The following is a 22,130-nucleotide window of genomic DNA, read 5'->3' on the forward strand; positions in this document are numbered from 1 at the left end:
ACTATACCTAACTGTTACATTGTATTTCTTACCATATTACGAAAGCGAGATAACTTTTTTACCAGCGATAGAAGCTGGACGCAATCCAATACTGCAATTTAGACGCTGTAACGAAAGCTGCAAGTCAAACGCCTGACACTCCTAACTCTTCAAGCTGTGTAGTAGCTGGTTCAAGCGGTCTGCAACTTATGACCTTGAAACTAAGTGCTAGTAACCAAATTAATGCCAAGGTACGATACAAACACCCCAACTTGCCACAATGACGTCAACACAAGGAAAAAAATAAAAACATCTAATTTTTGGTTCCAAAATTATGAAACAATAATAATAATGTTTTAATTCTCAGTAACTCAAACATTAGTTAACTAGAGAACATAACAAGCAAAACAAAACAAAACAAAAAGAACTGACTGCTGTTTTTAAATTTCAGTGAGGCTGTAAAATATGTTTTGTTTTATTGTTAAAAAACAAAAAGAAAAAGAAAAATAAACAAAGAAATGAAATAAATTTTGTTGCAAATATCCTAGTAAAAATAAATTTTCTAGACACAAGTGGCTCCGCGTAGCGTAGTTGCTAACGCTCTCGCCTTCGGTACGAGCGGACCCAGGTTCGATTCCGGTAGGGGCACTCGGTCGAAAAAGTATCAAAAGCTTTTAAGTCCAGCCATCCTGAATGAGGCTTTCTTGGGTTTTCCTCATTTCACACCAGGCAAATGCCGGGTGGTACCCAACATATAGGTCCCAGGCCGTTTGCTTCCTTCCCTTTCCCCGGATAGTGTGCTCACCGAGGGACGTCATAACTCACATGTGACGGGCTAACAAGGTAATTGATGCCGAAAGCCCAGAAATCTAAATCCTAAATCTTCATTCACTACACAAGAAAATGTTCGCGCTGAAAACGGTTTCTTAGCAATTATGTTAAGCAGTCCTGTAGTAAATCTCCATCAAGTAATAAACCGTCACATATAAAAAGGAATGAATAAACACATAACATTCATTTTGAGTACATTGAAATGTAAAAAGTTACAAAACATTAATATTCAAAGATTTCTCAAAATTCAGATTAACCCATTCCTTTCTCCTCAACCATTAACGAGTTACAATAGTAAGAATTGTAGTCATAAATCACATTATTTGTTTAGTACTATATTAAAGCAAGTTATACTAAAGGAATATATAATTAATGGAATATTTAACTAAAGTGATAGTTTACTATTGCACTTACCCAGGCTTTTGTTTCCTTCCACTCTTCTTTTCCGTTTGTAAACAACCTCGTTTATAAACCAACTCGCAAGCAAACGACCGTTGTTTCATGACGTCATCTATGGTGCAAGAAAGAGGTGTCTATAGGAGGTCAGGACCTCACACACAGATGGACGTATATAACATATAGCTGAAGTATTTAACATACGTATACGTATGTAAAATACAGAAGATTGTTAGATGTCAGACATCCTGCAGCGACATGATGTAATATCTAAGCGGGTAAAAGGCAATACCTGTGTAGCATATGGATAAAGTACGCTCCGTACAGATTTCCTTAGTAAACATAACGAATCCTTGTATTTGTACAATATACCGCTGTCCGGATAATGGATTTTTCTCAGTGCATAGCTAAATTTATACCTAACTGAACTTAACAATAAAACAAGCAAATTATCTCCAAATTTTAGTGTACTAACTTAAAATATTCAGTAACATTCTGAGTTTCTCAAATCTGATACTTAGTACGTTTTGCTACCTCGTTGACTAAAACTATTGTAATATCTTGAATTCTTTCCTGGCTATATTTTAGTGGCATTATTCAATCTAGCATTTCTCTGGAAGTACACAGCCCAAGCAAACGTTTATTCGAAATGAATCATGCAGTACAGTATACGTAGAAATCAACTATGGGAAGACACCTCTATTTAGCGTGACGCATAGGCGAAAGTGATACAAGTAAGATACTTACTCTGGTGTGCTAATACCGTAAGCAAAAGGGTAGAAGAATAGCAAGTTACAGTTCGTTTCAATTCATTTTATTGTAACTGAAATTTTGATAGGAAAAGAGAATCAGCTCTATTAAGAACAAATGGATAGAAAATTACTAATTAAAATTGCGGAATTGACCAAATATATAGCTAATAGCTAAACCACATTTTTTCTAGCTAATCTGCAGGTGAAAATTGCTAAGTTTAGCCGTGAAATGGCTCAATTATTACCAACACTGCGCATGTCTTTAGTGATGTGGTTCTGTGTTTAATTCCTGATAAGATACAGCGTTTTCCGCATGGAATCAGCATCGGAAGGCAATTCAAAAAAAATTACTTGAATTAAGAGGTGGCGGACAACATCTACACAACTTGAAGAAATAATAATAGAAGCAGTTGTACCAACCTCGTATCACTAAGATTAACATAAACCACCCAGTTGGCAGTAGCCCTTTACGGATAGTAACACAAGGAAATAAATTAATTAAACATTTTAACTATACAAATATTAATTTATATTATTTATGTTAGAGAGAGAACAAACATAGAATTTCCTAACTTTACTGTAAAAATAAACTCTTACTCAATAGGTTTTGCTGCATTATACAGATCACCCAATATATCGTACTTCACTATCAATCATTGAAGATATTGTCATCGAGCTCTATCCACAGGTCGATCCTCTGTACTTAATTGACGACCTGAACTGTGACCAAACTTGCATAAACAAACCTGAAACGATTTATTTAATTAAATAGGTTAAATCTTATTCAAATAATTAATAAGACTACTAGGATAACGGAAACAAGTGAATCTTTGTTAGATGTTATTGTTACTGATAACAGAGAGAGACTGGCGTTGCATGGTGTTAGTGAGTGTAGGACAAAATCCAAGCGGACAAAATCGAAGCTAAATTCTGGTAAGGCGGACAAAATCCAAGCGGATAAAATCCAAGGAGCAGTATCATGTGCGTAGCTGTGGTATGTGCCTGTGAACACCCTAATTAAATTGTATGTTTGTTTCTTTCTTCAATTGTAATTCATTCTAAAGTTTTATATGTAATTCTTCAATTTATTGAAATAATATTTCATTTACATTTAAAGAACTGAAAATCCAATAAAATATGTAAGATTAACACAGTAAGAGTGCAGATGAGCTTTAATTACTCATAAAATAGTCTGGTCACTGCTAGGACATGCCCAGGTGAATCCAATTTAGGGTGATCAGAAATATTTTGACTAAAAAGAGTATACTCACATAAATTAACCAGAAAATGAAAGCACTGGCTAATATCAGAGATAACAAATAACAGCAAAGCAGCGCAATCTTAAAAAGAGTACACTACTTACTTAATTCTATTATATTTATTGAGAATTAAAGTAAAAATAAAATTAAAAAGATATAATTTAGATATAAAAAATACTTCTCTACCCTCAAAGTATCTACTTCAGTTACAATTGTCAAAATAACCAATAATATATACATTTTCATTTAGTTTGTCTAGATACATTTTCACATTTCGATTTTCTAGATAACACTTTTATATTATTTATTTCACACACATTATTACATTATTAAAAATACACACTTCATATTTCATAATTATTTGTTTCGAAATATACATAAAACACTACCAACAAACAAATCAAGACTTCTGTATGCCACCTCATAGGAATTGAATTAAAATACTCCAATGATTGGTCTCACAATAATATGCTGAGGTCTTAAATGTATTATACTGTATATATATTGAGAAGAAAATACATACTTTTATAATGTATTTGTACACACACAATATTTTTACATACTTTCATATGGATGGATAAGTAATTAAAGCTCATCTGCACTCTTACTGTGACAATCTTACATGTTTTATTGGATTTTCAGTTCTTTAAAAGTAAATGAAATGTTATTTCAATAAATTGAAGAATTACAGATAAAACTTTAGAATGCATGACAATTGAAGAAAGAAACAAACATACAATTTAATTAGGGTGTTCACAGGAACATATCACAGATGTGAACATGATACTGTTCCTTGGATTTTATCCGCTTGAATTTGTCCGCTTGGATTTTGTTCTCTTGGATTTTATCCGCTTGGATTTTGTCCGCGCCCCGGTGTTAGTCCCCCTATTGGAAATCCTTATCACTGTGTTATATACAGGGTTCTTGATATTAATAAACCTTCTGGCCCGAAACCTGAAATTCTTAGCTGTCGAGATTATGGTAGTTTTGATGAAAATCTTTTCTTTAGCGATGCTCAATACATACACTGGGAATAATTGAGTCATTTGAAACAATAGATGGTAAGGTTTCCTTTGTATATGACTCATTAACACATATACTTGATGTGCATGCTCCTATTTTTTTAAAGCTTTCTAAAACTGAACTCCCATATCTCTCAAGTAATACCAAGCTATTAATGAAAATAAGTGATCGAGCACGTCTCAAGTTCAAGCGTACCAGAACCCAACAAGATTGGGAAGAGTTTAAAAGGCTTTGGAACTTAACAATTTCAGAGCTTCGACAAGAAAAAATTGCAGTTAAAGACAAATGGAAAGTAATACAAGAGGTGGGTCTTCGTAGCAGGAACAATGATGTAGCACCTTCCATAGAAATCAATGATCCAGATATTATTAATGATAATTTCGTCAGCCTTCCTGGTTTGCCTCCTATTAATACTGAGAGAGTTGACAATCAAACTAAGAAATTTCTCTCTAAAAAACATCCACAGTTGTAGACAACATTTCTATTCAACCCAGTAAATGAATCCGATGTCAGAAAGGCGGTACACAGCATAAAATCTTACTCAGCTGGCCTTGATGCAATAAGCACTAAAATGATCAAATTAGCGTTGCCATTCATACTATCACCTCTAACAAAAATAATTAATTATTCACTAGTTAACGGCTGCTTTCCTACTGCCTGGAAAACAGCAAAAGTGGTGCCGCTACCAAAGAAACCCCGCGTAACTTCCTTAAACGAGCTACGTCCGATTAGTATCTTACCAGTAATGTCAAAGATTGTAGAGAATTTAGAAAACCAGCAATTATATGACTACGTAAATCATAATATTATCCCTATTAATCAATCCGGTTTTCGTAAGCATCATAGTACTGTCAGTGCGATGCTCGAGGTAACAGATGGGATATTAAATGCAGTTAATAACTTTCAAGTTGCAATCATAATCCTCTAGACCTAACCAAGGCCTTCGATCTAGTTAATCATAACCTGTTGTTGGCTAAACTAAGGTGTTATAAATTCTCTGATACCGTTATAAACTGGATTGAACGCTACTTACTAGGCAGGAAGCAACAAGTATATCTTAGCACTAAAATGATCAAATTAGAGTTGCCATTCATACTATCACCTCTAACAAAAATAATTAATTATTCACTAGTTAACCTACTGAATGCTTATTGTCCATTCGTCTTTGTGTAGGACAGCTCAAAATCCCTTATCTTCGTCACTCGTTATAAACAAAGGAGTACCTCAAGGATCAATCTTAGGCCCCCTTTTATTTTCTATTTACATTCCTGACCTCACAGATTCCATTAAATACTTCACTGTGCATTGCTACGTGGATGACAGACAACTTTGCATCATGTCATCCCCATAAAATATTAAACAAACTGTAGAACTTGTTAATAGAGATTTGACCTCTATATCTGAATGGTGTACCGATAACGGTCTTGCGATTAACCCCAATAAGTGTACATTTTCGATTATAGGAACCTCACCACAGTTAAGTAAAATCAAGGCAGCGGATCTAAAAATAAAAATTATGGACACTTGTATTTCTTACTCTACCTATGTGAAAAGCTTAGGACTCATATTGGATAAGGAACTAAATTATAATAATCTTATATCTACTCAGTGTAATAAAGCTATTATTTTATTACGTCGACTTCACAAAGCCAAAGACTTTCTATCTCAGTCTATGAAATTATATCTCATACAAGGTCTTGTTTTACCGTTATTAGACTACTGTGACGCTGATATGGACCATCTCTCTCCGTTTACAATTCTAAAATTATACAGAAAATACAGACTCATGCATTAGGTTTGCCTTTAACTTAAAGAAATCGGAATATATCCTACCACTGCTAAATAGAAACGATGTCGAGAAGAAGATACCTGCGCTATAGTTGTCTGATATATAAAATCCTTAAAACTCAATCCCCACAATATTTATATTGTAAATTTACAAAGCGGTCACAAATTCACTCTCACATTACGCGTAACAGTGAGAAATTCAATGTACAAATACTTAAACTGAAGATAGTGCAAGGATCATTTTTTTAGAGCAGGTCCGAGAGTATGGAATGCGATACCAAAAGCTCTCACGGAAATAGAATCATTTAATTCATTTCGAAATTCATTAAAATCACATTTGATGAAATCCCAGCGACTGGCCTCTGGCACTTACGACATGTACAGTTCATGTAACAACTTAGCTAAATCAAACAATATCGATACTTTTTTTATTGCATATGTGACTTGTTTATTTTCTGATTTATTCTTTTACTTGCATTTTTTACTTTTTCTTTTTTCTCTTTTTCGTTCCTTTTGATGTGTAATGTTTAATATTGTATTCTTTTGACAAGGGTTAGGTGGTAGAGCAGCTACGGCTGAACCTCGCCCGTTTCAATAAAGACATTTTTCATTTCATTTCATTATTCAATATAATGCAATTAGAATTGAGGAACATGTTCCAAGTATGTGTTCCATCGGCTGAGATTCGATTGCATTTTCTTAACGCAAATAATGGTAATTTAATTACACAGTTTGTGAGCATAATAGCAGGGAAGTGGGACATGAATTTACAAAAACCTTAATAAACTTAAATACAATTAGGAAACGAAATCAAAATCAGTAGAGGTCTATTATAGTTTTCTAAGAAGCTGTATGAAGAGAGCATCCTTGTGACAAAAGGAACGTTATTCAATGGCTTAAGCTGATATATTGGGAAATTATTTACGTATATTAAAATTACCTTGTGAGCTAACAAAGCACGAAGTTCAGGGATGTCATCAACCATGCTCGCATTTTTGTAAGCAAGCACATTTTGAGATATTACTTTACAAAATATCACCAAAATCCCAGTCAGAATTTTAACTTTGTGATTGTGTGTTACTGTTATCGAAAATTAGCTTTAACACAGGCAAAAGTTGCCTGTTCTCTTTAAATAACAATTCCTCAAGTAATCAGAGAAATTAATCACAACCACTTTCCTTATAGAATGATCTTGATTTTTTCTTGCATGAATACAACTTATTGTATCAGTTCTTTTGTCGCAAGTGACTAAGTATCAATAACCTTGCATCCCAGCTTCACAGTCAGAGATGGAATGGGTCAAGTGGATCAAGATTTATGAGTGGGTCATGAGTCAACAAGACGTGACCAACTGTAACCCACCCCCCGCCGTGACCCACTCTGACCTATCGATGCACAATGACCCATCAACCAACTCTGCTCAGTGTATTGTAGACAGCATCTTCTGAACATTGGTGAATTCGTCTACGTTTTACTTTCCAGGCCAACATTTCTTTTCTTTTTTCATTTGTTTCTGTCTACTTACCTGAGATGAGTATATCGGAAAGTGAAAAAATAACTTCAGTACTTTTGAATACTGATATTTGTAATTGTATTATAATAATAGCAATAGAACTTACTACTTAGATTTCGAGACATCTGTGCATTTTCAGAGGAGCTGACTATATATGAATTATTTTAAAAATGAATGTAACTATGTGTGGGTGATCATCACGGTCAAATGGCAAAGCAAACGAAATAACTTTTTGTATTTAGTTAGGCCCCAAACCTAACTGGGGTGTTATAGCTTTCATTATAATACATATCCTAAAGGGGAAGTGGGGTCTGAATTTTTTGTGAAAAATTGAGTATCTCACGAGCCATTCAACTTAGGAAGCTGAAATTCAATATATTAACTCTTTATTAAAAATGAACAGAACGTGCCTAGCATTTTTTAAAAAATTCTTTTTTATGGGGGGAGCTGGAAATTGGTAGTGGGTTGACATGGAAAAGTAATCGAAATCGACCAATATTAGTTGAGAAACAAATTGAGAAACAATTGTTAATTTAGACACAAAACCTATAGTGCTTCGCATTTAACTTCCACTGCTTTCTATTGTAGGTCTAATAATTGCTGAAGCTTGTGTTTATTACATGAAGCGTTCATAGCACAAGGCAACCAAGCCATAAAGTAGGAGACAAAAATGGACGAAAATTTGTACTGTAAGCTTACTTACATGGAAATTTTAAGTTTCTACGGTATCCTTAATTTATATGCAAAATTTTACACTTTTTTTTTCTTTTGCGTTGGTCTACTTTACTTTATTTGAGACTTTCAAATTTCATCTTATTTTCCGCTGTTGTTATTACGTAATTCAACAAGGAAATAATTATATATGATAAATAAATTAAAATTAATCGTAATATGGCCCATTTTATTATTTTATAAGTAATGCTTTATCATCTTATATTGTAAAGGTCAGACCCACTGGTATTGTTACGGAGCTGTGCTTGAGCGATTGACCATAGAAATTTGAACTCCGATTAGTGACAATTTCACAACATTGTTTTATTACAAGTGTAAACTCACTGGGAGTAAAGTCACTGAAGAGAGCATGGATCTTGGGTCAGAGTTGATGATGATGGGTTTTGGTGGGTCGAATTAGGTCATAGTGTGTGTCAGAGTGGTTCATGGTGGGTGGCGGGTCATAGTGGGCCACGGTAGCTTGTATGTCACAATGGGCCGTAGGTCAAGTTTTCATTAACCCGTTACTCAGTTATTGTGGAAGGTTCCTTCCTGTTCTGCCTAATAACCCTCTAGCACTTTGTAACACCATTTTTATCTAATCTTATCTTTGGGCAGAACAGGAATTCCTGTTCTGTCTAATTCTCTCAAAAGGGATATTTAAATTTGAGTGAAGTTTATTAGTACCTATTTTCCCTTGATTTTCAAATATCATTCCAGAACTCTTTAAATTAAATTTTCTGAAATGGTAATATACCGTACATACTGTAATTCAATACGAAAAAACAAGTCATACAGTCATGTTCAAAAAATTTACTTCCCTTAAGCTCTATGTTTAGCATAACAGTAAGAACAATCTTAATGAGTCGTACACTATGGTGCAGTATCTATAATGTGCTATGAATGTAAAGTCAAAAATCTAGATTTTGTTTTCTTTCAAATGTTACTATATTATTGTATACCAACTTATATTCAGTAACAGTTTTTTCATGGTTTATGTCTCTCATTTTATTTATTTTATGACTATTAAGTAGAAAACTATAGCATAATAAAGCTTTTTCTTACATATGACTCTACCAACAAAAGGTAAATTCTATTAGCAATCGAAACTAAATTTGCATGTGCTTTATTAGTAGAAAGGAATTTAAAAAGTGATAACCATATTTGTGAAACAGCTCCGATTAAATAATATAGTATAAATAATTCAATTTGCGTAGGTTTGGCAGCTAGTACAACTGAAACTGAGGCTTATAATGCCTCCTTATTTGAAATAAGCAACTTAGGTTTGAATATGGAAAAATGGTTGGCCAATTACAATCAAGAATTAGGTGATCAGAAGTGTTTAGAGATACTTCGGCGAGCAAACTGAATGTCAATGAATTCTTGCTTGTAATACGCAGGCCAGCTATTCCTCCACATTTTAAATTAGAACTGTTCTATAAATTATGTAGAATCCTCTAATGGCTTTCCACTAAGACGTATACATCATGTCGTCGCATGAGAACCAGAGGAACGTAACTCCAAAAACAAAGTTTTCGTTTTCTTCATGTTTGGACATAATTTTGAAAGCCCCACTTGGTGTAAATGGAAGGTAACAGCATCTGTTCTCCATGCCGATCATCTGTTGTAATGTAGCTAAATTACTATCTTATTAAAAACACATATTTCTAAGAAAACAATATTTTTGTCCTCTCGCCTGTAAACCTACGAAAATGGAGTTACGTTCCTCTGGTTCTCATGTGACGATATTTACTCTGAATTTCAAATAAAATTTACTGTCTTTAGTGTTAGTAACGTAAGGGAAATATTTATAGCCCATTATAAGTACGACTCCTTAGAATTGCTTTCTATGTACTTGAAAGCTAATCTTACAACGAACATTTAGCAAGTGGTTTTCTACGCAGCTTAAACCACTATACGGTACATATTATGGTGGGTCGAGAAAAACGCATTTCCTCAAGTTCGATATTATAATACTCCTTGAAAAATAACTTTCCACAAAAATATCATCCTTATTAAAGAAAGTACATTCAACTTTTGTAATTTAGGATTAATCGAATGGAATCGAATTGAACCTAACAGTTCCACATGGCCACAAACGTGTCTATCTAAAAAAAACTTTTGGACACACCTATACCTATCAACAGCCGCATCTGATGCACTTCAACACCGATTTTTCCCATAGCGGCAAATTACGCTCAACTGTACACTAAGAAAGGTGCGTCAGCAGCACTAAGTACGCCAGAAATTTTTACTTGGGGGGGTGTTCAATATAAAAGGGGGGTGCTCTCAGAATAGTGATAAATATTTTTAAACAAACTCAAAGAGAACAGAAGCCCCTATATTTTGTTACGCAACTATTGCAATACTATTATTATTATTATTATTATTATTATTACTACTACTACTACTACTACTACTACTACTAATAATAATAATAATAATAATAATAATAATAATAATAATATCAGCTCTTCGCAGTGGTAGGTTCAATAAAGTAAGTTCACACATTTGAGCATTTATTATTATTATTAAATTAAGTAATACAGTGAAACCTTTCACCCGGACATCGGTGGAACAGATTATTCGTCCATAAATGAGAGATGTTCCTAAAACGAAGGGTTTTCTCATAACACCACATCACACATATTTATGGCATGGAAGAATAAGAAAGTTTGTCCTATTATGAAGGTGTCCATTATTGAGAGATGCCCGTTAAGAGAGGTTTCACTGTATTAGGAACTAACCACCACTATTTTACCCAGTAGTAACGTATGAATTGATTACATACCAATTATTGTAATCATTTTGCAAAATTCTGCCATTATTTCAATTTATTCACCCCCAGCAAGTTTTAGTGGGTGATATTTTTCCAAAATATTAATTGGGAAAAAATTCTCTCGTCCAATGCTGAAATCACATTCGTTTAGTAATTAATACTGTACATAGTACGAATTTCATTATTTTAATATTCTAACCCTGTTGTTAACGTTAATTGTTGTAATATTTGATCTCAATCTCCGTTCCTGCCCCTTCTTGGCTACGTTATTGGCTCTGAATATCTCTCATAAGAAAATTATTCATTGATTTAGTTGTTTTCCAGAAATCCAGTTTTTCAATTTACAAATTTTTGTATCATCTGTTTTGTCTTTTTTAATGTACCCTAATTTTAATAATCCCAGGATTCATAGCGGTCTGGTCTCTTGTAAATACTTGAAAAGTGACCAAAAATGGCCAAAAGCACACGAAAAAGTGACCAAAATCTCATCATGCTCCTCTTTTCCTTTGTCAATTTCTCCATCGCATCTCTCTTCGTTTGTTGTTTTTTTCATCTTTTCTTCTTTACTTCTTTTTGAACTTTTTGAACTTCCTCCTTTCTTAGTTTTTCTAAGTATGCTTTGTAGTTACGGAAAGCTGACTTAGCAGATGTAAAAAGCTTCTAAGTAAGTGGAACCAGCTCTGGACTATTTCCGAATTTCTTCATCACAGACATTATATTTAACTTAGCATTGAGAGTTCTCAAAATCATGAAATATTCAAATTCATCACCTACTCTTAAGAAGAACACACAAGAAGCATAACACAAGATGAACATGATGAACCTCACAAACACACACACACACAACCTTGAACGGAGCGTTAACTATTACGAGAGGAAACTAAAAGATTATTATGATAGAAGAAAGAGTAGACACAGAAGGGTTCTCAATCCCACCTTGAGAAATTAAGCATCCACCAAGCGCCCACTGCGCTTTAGAAAGAATAAAAGCTAAAGTGAGAATAAAGCTGACTGTTTCACATGTGACAGAAAGTACTGAAGCTTTCAGAAGATTAATGAGTAACAAGTTTCAGCCTTTTTTTCCATTTGTTTTTATACTTTTCTTAGAAAACTGCCAATGAAAAACATAAATCACACGAAAAAATCACTTTATCTCCCAAAAAAGTAACCTTTAGTGACAAATTTGAAAAAAAAAAGTTACTTTTAGTGACCAATTTGAAAAAAAAAAGTAAATTTTAGTTAAAGAAGTGACTCGCTATGAGCCCTGTTCCGCTCAATGAATTTACATGAATAAAAATATACTTTACAAAAAATTAAGCTAGCGCCAAATGCGTTCCTGCATAACACTAGACTCAGTTTTAAAAATATATAATTCTTACTTCGATTAATCTCTTCATTTCTAGAAACGTTTTTACTACACCCTTCTAACGTCCGCCCGTTGAAACACCACTTGCAGAGCAGCTCAAAACTAGCCACAGAGCTTTGGGGGCCTTGAATATGTTAGGAGGGGCCAAGACATTAAAAATTCTCTTCCAAATATCTAAATTGTGCATTTTGTATTGAAGTCTGGAGAGGACATGAGCAATTTAGGGAGAGCTAGGCCCTCCCTAGCCCCCCCTCTGATTGCGAGCCTGTTGCAGAGTAGCACTTATCAACTGAATCTGGTACTATATTGTCACATTTTTCTTTATTGAGAAGGAGGTAGGTGAATGACCGCTCAAGACCTTGCCAATTTCAGTCATCTGCATCTGTCCATCAATCTCTTTTGTCGGAAACGACCGCGGAGCCCAGGAGGGTAGGTATGAGGTCTGTTTCGTCAATGGTTTTGATGGAAATACCGCCCGAAACAATGAGGTCGTGTGGTTCTCGAAGCCGTACATGAGAACGAGATCGCTTCAAATTTTAGAGCGAAATAAATAAATAAGAATATTGCCTTCTTTCCTAAACGCTAAACCTTTTTAAACTTGATATAATGAATAACCTATATGATACTGATTGATACAATTGGATTTGGGGAAGTATTCCTTTCCATCCAGGGGTGTGTGTAAAGAAATTTGGAGGGGTGTTAGGGGTTGTTGGGGGGCTGTAGATTACTCCCCGGTCAGCAGTAAAGGAAAAAAATGACAAACGAAAAAAAAATAGCAAAGGAAAAAGAGACTGGTTATCAGAATAGACATTGAACATAGACTTGAACATGAACTGAATATACTCTGAAGGAAGTATGCCATCCATCATGTAGCCATATCAATCATACTCAATAATTTGGAAAAAAATGAAATGAAATCTTTGAGTTTTACGTCCCACGTTTATGCCGGTTAGGCTAAAGGAGACGGTCATGATGAGTAATGAATGAAACGGTGGAATGAAGAAAGTGGGAGGAAACAGGAGAACCCCGAGAAAACCCACGCACACGGTGTTTGTCCACCACAAAGTCCACTTGGCGGGGGCTGGGATCGAACCCGGGACCCCAAGCACCAGAGGTGAACGCTCTACCTCTGAGCCCCGCCCAAAAATTTGGAGTGGGATACGGCTGCTTCAGTGTAGAGCGTTTCGGTGTAAGACGTTTTGATATAAGGACGTTTAAGGTGTGAAGCTGGTTCGGTATATTCGGGTATAAAATATAAAATCACAAAATTCAAAGTACTTTTTTAAAAATCAAGTTTTATTTTATATTTTCTATGTGAACTAATTCTCTGTTTTCCTCATTGCGAGTATATAATTAATGCTCTCAAATATTTTTTATACCGAAACATCTCTTATAACCATACGTCCTCACACCAAAAACTTTTTAGACTCATTTGGATTATATTGTAATAGAATCGATATAAATAAGAAAAAAAAGAAAAAATCAAAATACAATGCTAGACTACTAATGTAATATACAACGGTGGCGTATTGTTTGCCACGACTCGATTTTGGTATTGTATGTCACGATTTTGCCACAGTATTTGCATTCCGATTTTATCAGATCTCATTATCGTGAAGATTCACACACACGTGGAGTAAAAGGTAGGGTTGCCAGGCACCTCTGTTTTTGATCCCCTGGGACAAGGGGTGTTTTCGGCTTTGCGACAAGAGAGGTCTCATTAGATTCGCTGATGAAAGAGAACATTAAGCTCCAAACAAATATAAATTATCATTAATATCAAAACAGCTCAGTAAATTGATAAATTGTATTTTCTCTTTTAATGGAGCTCTTAATACCACTTCCTGTTACATAATGTTCTGTTTTTCGTTACGCTACGGGACAAAAGAACTGGATTTTATATACTTAAGAAAAATGAAATGAAACATTCAGTGTTACGTATCACAGTTATGCCGTATAAGCTAAAGGATATGGTGATGATGAGAATGAATGAAAAATAGTGTAATGAAGAAAGTGGGAGGAAGCAGAAGAATCCCGAGAAAACTCACGCACACGATGTTTGTCCACTTCGCTCGAGCTAGAAATCTAACTAGAGACTCCAAGGACCACAGTGAATACTTTAAAACTAAGCCACCTTTGACCCTATATACTTAAAGAACACACACGTATTATATATATCGGGTATTCTAAAAATGACGCCCACAGATCACAGAGCACTATTCTACAGGCCAAAATAAAGCGAAAATGTTATATGATGGTATGCCCTCAGGGGCCTCCTTCAACCACTATGGAAAATTTCACAATGTGGCAACGTCGTTGATTAACTTAGAGTCATTAGCATTACTCTACGAATATAACAAGCAGTTGAATTGATTGCTACGCTAATAAGTAATGCTAGTGTCAATGAATATCGACTTTAGCTGTCATCTCGAAAGAATCGATACAACTATTTAATAGACTGGTAGATCTAATCTATGGTTCTTTATTTGCGACGTTGTCACATAGTTCAATTTGTGTCTTTAGACGAGGACTCGAAAGGTATACAAATACATATATTTTTTTTTTTTGCTTTATTTTGATTTGTAGAATAATGCTCTGTGGCCCGTGGGCGCCATTTTTAGAACACCCGATATATACATATATACTTTTAGAATATATACACCGAGTATAGTAGTTCAGGCGGTCGCAAGAATAGGAAAAGTTACAAAATGTCAACTGTAACATAAGTATATATGTTAACTTACGAAGCTCAAAGTTGATGTCATATAGCTCTTCTCCTATTTCTAATTAGTTTCTAATATCCCGCAGCAGGCTTTCTATAGAGAAAACACATTATAGAGTAGAATTTATGTGCCCAGAAGCATGAAATAAGGTAATAACTATAACACCACATCACATTTGGTTCATACTCCTAGCCTAGAAACTCATATGGTTCGGATTCCGTGTAGCCGGATATCTGGAAGATGCAGATCCAGGTCTCATATAGTCTGCTGCTGAACGCAACGCTTAACTCAAATCCACTCCAATTCGTGCACACTCCATTTTGTTTCGGAAAGGCTATGAAGGGATTGCTCACCCGGGTACAGTATTTTGATAATCTTTGTGGGCTTGAAAGTAGCCAAGTAGCAATACAAAAGTCACTAAATTTTTGTATTACCAATAGACTAAATTTCCTTCCTTTCATCAAAGGCGCTTAAAAGATTGCAAAATCTACATATTTAAATCTAAATTTTGATTAATTTAATCTCTGGGAATGTATTGAAATATTTTTTAAATAGTTTTTTTTTTATCACGACGCCCCTCCTGAAGGTCCAGGTCCCCATTTGTCAAGATTGTTACCCCCACTTATGAGTGGTTCTGATGATATGCTTAAATTCAATATTGGATACACATTCGAACACACAATTTGTGTCATTCTATTTTCAAATTGCATGTTGGGAGTCTCTAAGCACACAAATGATTACTTCGAGTACTTAAACTCAAACTTGAATAAATTTAACTGTGGCGTTAACGGCCGATACCTCAGTAACCCAATAAACGTGATTGGGGCCGTTTCTTTTGTAGGTATTCTGCTTATAAATATAATCGATTTGATAAAATATAGTCATCTGGCAACCCTCAGTTTGTGAGTCCATTTTGTATAAATCTTCACGATTATGATATAAGATAAATCAGAGGCAACAATACCGTGGCAAACAACATCAAAATCGAGTCGTGGGAAACGACACCGTGGCAAACAACACGTAATCTATACAACACATAACGTATGCAGAGACCAACACATATTCATTTAGGGATGTAGCTAGCAAGTTGTTCTATGGGGGAACATGACTCAATGTGTTACTAACGAAGAAAGAAGAATGTTATATTTCAATCTATATATATAAAAGAGAACGCACAAATCCTTTGTGAACTCATCACGCTAATACGGCTGAACCAATTTCTTTCATTTTTGGGGGGTTATTATGATTTGGACCCTAGATGGTTTTTATCATATCACTTTAATTTTTAATTACCAGTGTCTTGAGATAATTGACCATTCAAGTGTCCATACGTACAAATCCTTTGTTATTAGTTCATCATAGGTAAAAATAAACGTATTTATATGCAACCCGCATGACCATGTGACTCGGCGGGTTAACATAAATGAAAGGCGCTATAATTTTAACATTTACTGCAATTTGAAAGCGAAAAAGTAAAAATTATCTAAGTAACAAAGTTTATTGCGTTCCGGGGTGACCGCAGCGAAGCGGGGTGAACGCTGCTAGTTGATAATAAATAGTTATTGGAAAACTGTTAAGAAAACGAACTTACATCAAAAAAAGAAAAAAAATACAAATATTTCTACAAGTTCCATTTCAATATCGTAAACAGGCATCCCACTAATCAGATATACGGAATTGTTTACATTTTCCAATTTTGTCCAATCACAAACAAGTTTTTTTTTTTTTTTTACATCTTTCAGATGGATAATTCTTTTGCTGTTGAGAAGTATGTTTTTTCTCGATGGTAAAATATTACATATTATAAACACTCAAATTCCACACAACTGAAGAGTTTTTGTATACAGCACCTTACTGTGCTTATAGTAATAATTATTATTTAGACTGCGGGCAGAGATCGGTAAATTAACCGTACAGTAAAGAATGGTTATCCGTAATTGCTTATATAATATGCGACCTAATCTGCTAGGTCCTATTGTTCCAATATATATATTTATGTTACTACTATTCTTAATATTTCAACTTCTGTACGAGGAAGACTTGATTAAATTACCTTAACATCAAAAGTCACTTTTTTTTTAAGTACAAATATTCCTATTATTATTTTTATTATTATTAAGAATTTTCCATGTCATGAGGAGTGAAAGAAAGTTTCCATGTCATGAGGAATTCCTGTTCTGCCTAAAGATAAGATTAGATAAAAAAAATGCCTTACAAAGTGCTGGAGGGTCATTAGGCAGAACAGGAAGACACCTTCTGGAACATAGTACATTATCCTGGAACTTATAATTTTCTGCGATTTATTGACTACTGCCGTAACCTATATTCAGTAGCGTCCTTTCAGATTTGGCACTTCTTAGCACCCCTCTGTGTATTAAATTTCAGCTCAATTGGCTGAGTACATTTTGCTACAGCGAAGTGCAATTCTTACTTTCGTCATTCCCAGGGAAGATTCTCCTTGCAGTTGAATCAATAAATCTATCAAAATAAGGAGTATTCACGTTTAATCGTATGGATAGCGCGTGCATTTGCTGTACTTAGTCATGTCTCAGATTTTTCGGTGTTATTTATCATTGTAAGCGAATTGGAAGGCTATTGTTATTAGTAAGTATTCTGCCTATTGGCAGGTCCTGGGACTAATGAGGTTTCTTTTTTACTTTTCTTCTTCTTAATTTTCAGTTTGGGTCTGGAAATGCTTCCTCCGTGTTTCTCAATTTTCAGCTTCCTCTTTTAACTCCCAATATTTTCTTCTAATTTTCAAGTCATCGATCAGTTGTGTTTTTCTTCTCCCTACTCCTCGCTTTCTTTCCATCTTTCCTTCTATGGTGGTATGAAGAAAATTTCTTCGCAGGATGTGTCCGATCCAATTGGCCTTTCTACTCAGGATGGTGGCTAGAAGCATCCTCTTCTCTCCTATTCGTTTTAACACGTCTTCGTTTCTTTTCTTTCTGTCCATTTTATCTTCTCCATCTTCCTCCAACACTACATTTCAAAGCCCTCTAAATATTTCTTCTCTAACTTCTATAATGCCCAAGTCTCTGAACCATAAAGTCCAATACTCCATATATAGCACTTGACCAATTTCTTCCTTAGTCCAATATTAAGGCTGCTACTTAAGAGTGACCTTTTCTTGTTGAATGCTTCTTTGGCTATGGCAATTCTCGACCTGATCTCTCTGATGCAATACGTGTCTTTCGTCAAAATACTTCCCAGATATTTGAAATGGCCGACCTCTTCAAGTATTCTTTGTTCTTCTCTGACCCGTAAGGGCGAATTTCCGTGTAATATTCTTATGACTTTCGATTTTTCGATGTTGGTTTCCATTCCATATAGTTTCTCAGTATCAACTACTTTGTCAATCATCTCCTGTAGTCCTTCTTCGGTTCTAGCTATAATAACCGTATCATCTTCATACCTATTCTTGTTAATGATCTGCCCTCCAATCTTGAAATCACCAATTTCCGTTAATGTTTCCTTCATTAACCATTCACTGTAAATGTTGAGTAATCGGGGCGGCATACTCCATATTTGCCTAACTCCTCTTCCGATCTCCACACTATTGGTTTCTCCTTCATTCAAGCGCATCTTGATTTGTTGTCCCATTTACGGGTTGCGAATGAGCCGTCGGTCTCTCCAATTGATCCCTATTTCTTTAAGTATTTGCAAAAGTTTCGTCCAATTGACCCTGTCGAAAGCTTTTTGCCAGCCTATGAAACACAAACACAATTCTTCCTTTACCTCAAGAACTCGTTCTGAGATAATTCTCATCAACCCAATGACATCTCTGGTGCCTTTTCGTTTCCAGAATCCGAACTGATCTTCGTCCAACGTTTCTTCTATCTTATTTTCCAGTCGTCTGTTCAGTATGCGCGCAATTATCTTTCCAGTGTGGGAAATAAGGCTAATGGTTCTGTGCTCGCTGCACTTCTTTGCTTCCTTTTTCTTCGGTAATGCAATCATCGTAACACCAAGAAAATTCTTCGGCCATTCTCCACTCAGATAGATCTTATTAATAACGGAAGACGGTACTTTCAATGCATTGTCTTCTAATACCTTGAGCAAATCTGCCAGTATGTCGTCGTCTCCAGTGGCTTTCCTCCTTCGCATGTCCTTGATGGCTTGTACTACTTCACTTTTCAGTATACTGGGTCCTTTTTCGTCATCATCCATCTCTTCCTCCGCTTCAAACGCAGTATCTTTGGGGCGGTTCTTCTGGTCATATAGATCTTTTATGTATTCCTCCCAAACTCTAAGAATTCTTTGATGATCAGTGACTACATTACCTTAATCTTCGATTCCAGATGTGCGTATGCATTTGTTAGTTTTTCCTCCTAATTCTTCTGCTTTCTGTTACATCAGATCATATCTGCTGCGCCGTTGAAGTTCCATTATTTATTCACATATCTGTTCCATGTACTTTTCTTTGGCTTTGTCCGTCTCTCTACTCAATCCATTATTCAGCCTTCTGTATTACTTGATGTACGTGCTTTTCGACCTTCTGCATTCTTCCATGTTCTTAAACATCGCTTCAGTTACCCATGGTTTTCTCGGTTATCTTTGCATCTTGCCAATGTTATTGTGGAGTGTGTCCACTAGAATCTGTTTAACTATTCTCCAACTATTTTCTACATTGCCTGCCATATTGGCATTCAGACAGAATTTTCTTCAATCTCTTCTTTCACATCATTGTCCATACTTCTTAGTTGCTCTATCTTCCATTTTCGATTTCTCCTCCCACTTTTCTTGATTGTATTTAACCAGGTTTGCACTTCCGCCACTAGGAGGTTGTGATCCGAATCGATATCCGCTCCTGGTAGTGTCTTCAAGTTTTGTACACTATTCTTGAAACGTTGCTTCACAAGAATGTAATCGATTTGGTAGCATTTCTTATCCCCTGGACTTTTCCATGTGTACAGCTTGGTTTTTCTTTTCTTAAACCACGTGTTCGTCACCACTATATCATTTTGCCTACAGAAGTCGATAAGCATTTGGTTCCGTTCGTTTCTCCTACCTAGTCCAAATGGTCCTACCACCTTATTTGCGGCTTCTTCTACTACGCTGTTAAAGTCTCCCATTACTATCACGTTGACCTTACCTCTTCCCTTCTGGTGCATTATGTTTCTAATCTCATCATACATTACTTCTACTTCATTGTCATCATGGTCGCTTGTTGGCATATATACTTATATTACCAGAATATCTACTGGTTTTGCTCTTAACTCTACAAACATCAAGTGGTCACCGCAGCGTTCCACTTTGGTTACAATTCTTGCTACTTCGTTCTTCAATGCTATCGGGACACCATTCTCGACCTTAACACCACTCGAATAGAATAATGTGTAATTTCCCGATATTGTCTCATCTTTTCCTGGCCATCTCACTTCACTTAAGCCCACTATGTTCACTTTACATTTGTCCAGTTTCACTTTTAAATTTTCAAGTTTCTCCATACGTCGTACAGTCCGTACATTCCAGGTTCCTATGCTGAAATGAAAGTTATTATTATTTTCTCCTCTGATGATTCTTCGGGTGATCCGAACGGGGGACTATTTTACCTCCGAAATTTTTTTACCTCAGGAAGAACCATCATTATCTTTTTTCTCCTCCTTCGTCCCTTCTGGGAAAAAGATAATGTGGTAGTATTTCCATTTCCTTTCCACATCTTCATGCCTGGTGGTTCATCCGCCTTTTAGGACATCAATTGAAACGTAACGAACACAGATCTTCAAACCCATAAATAATCTCGCTGAACTTGTTTTGGTGACCAGCAACTGCGTTGGTAGTTGAACGTGCACCATCTTTGGACTATAGCCCTACGTTTACCATATTTGCGTTTCGTATCTTTGCGTTTATGCCAATATTAAAGAAAGGAAGAAAAAATAAGCATATTTCTGATACTAAGCGAATCATTGAATTGGTTTTGAAAACATTTTAGCTCAAATTTTCTAGGTTATAGTACAACTACATATAGGGAGGTATACACTATTTTTACTACAGCTTAAGAATTTCTTCCCGCCGTTTTGTGAACTAATTGCTTGGATAATTAGTGATGCGTCGAGTGTTTCGAGTATTGGCTGGCAAAAAGTCTTTCTGGACTTGCTTCCCTCGGCAATATGATTAGCATGAGCGTCTTTGGCGCAGAACACCTGGGCTCGATTCCCAGTGGGCCTTCATGTGGTTCAAATTCCACGTTAAGCTGTACGTTCATGTCTCATATAGCCTCGTACAGGAAGAGACATTAAACTCCAAATGAATCGACCAATCTAAAACGAAAGTAAATATTTTGATATTGTGTCCGTCTTATTCAAATCCGTTTATTGATGTCTTAAACATTAAAATATTGGATTAAGATACGAAAATAGTATGGATTTAGGAAGTATAGGGTTGTAACATAGTATGAATTGCGTCACCGTGAAATAGTATGCCAAATTTTAATGTTTTCTGGCCCGTTTTACGTTGTACGTTTTTATTTTCTTCGTAAAACGGTTTCTTACGTAATTTTTAATAAATAAAAGAAATGATAAATGTAAATTTAGAGGGTTGAGTCTTCTTATACGGACCTAACCAAAAATGGAGACAGTTTGGGGTTATTTTGACCTTTCATAACATGAGAAGTTGTTTGCATACGACATGGTTCTCCTAGTTTGAGAAAATAAATTACTTTTGACTGGCATGTAACATATAGTATTATATAGTAAAATAAATATTCTTTTCATTGGTTGCCAAAATTGGAAAGCGTTATTTTGTTTTACATACACTTGCATATAGTTATTTCAGAGGAAGTATTTGAACAGCAATTGAACAAATAAAGCAGAAATATAATACATATAAAATATGTGTTGATGAGGTACACTCATGTCCAAAATTATTGTCGTATATCTATAACTGTCTTCTTGTAAGAATACAATTTGATAATGATTTTGCAGGGTACTTTTAATACTGATACTATGTATATAATCGGGAAATGTATATTTGTGGTAAATTTCATAGGAAAGCAGTTATAAATACGA

The 22,130-nt window shown here is 35.2% G+C and overlaps 1 protein-coding gene across 1 annotated transcript; it reads right to left on the reverse strand.

Annotated features, from left to right (window-relative positions):
* Positions 1-19,769: 19,769 nt before the first annotated feature.
* On the reverse strand, positions 19,770-20,297 carry LOC145679216 (protein CFDP2-like). The gene has a single exon (XM_081749804.1). It carries the CDS (start codon positions 20,295-20,297, stop codon positions 19,770-19,772), a length of 528 nt encoding a protein of 175 aa, XP_081605930.1.
* Positions 20,298-22,130: the final 1,833 nt, after the last annotated feature.

The sequence above is a fragment of the Thermobia domestica genome, chromosome 2, assembly GCF_964235325.1.
Source record: "Thermobia domestica chromosome 2, izTheDome1.hap1.1, whole genome shotgun sequence".
NCBI lineage: Eukaryota > Metazoa > Arthropoda > Insecta > Zygentoma > Lepismatidae > Thermobia > Thermobia domestica.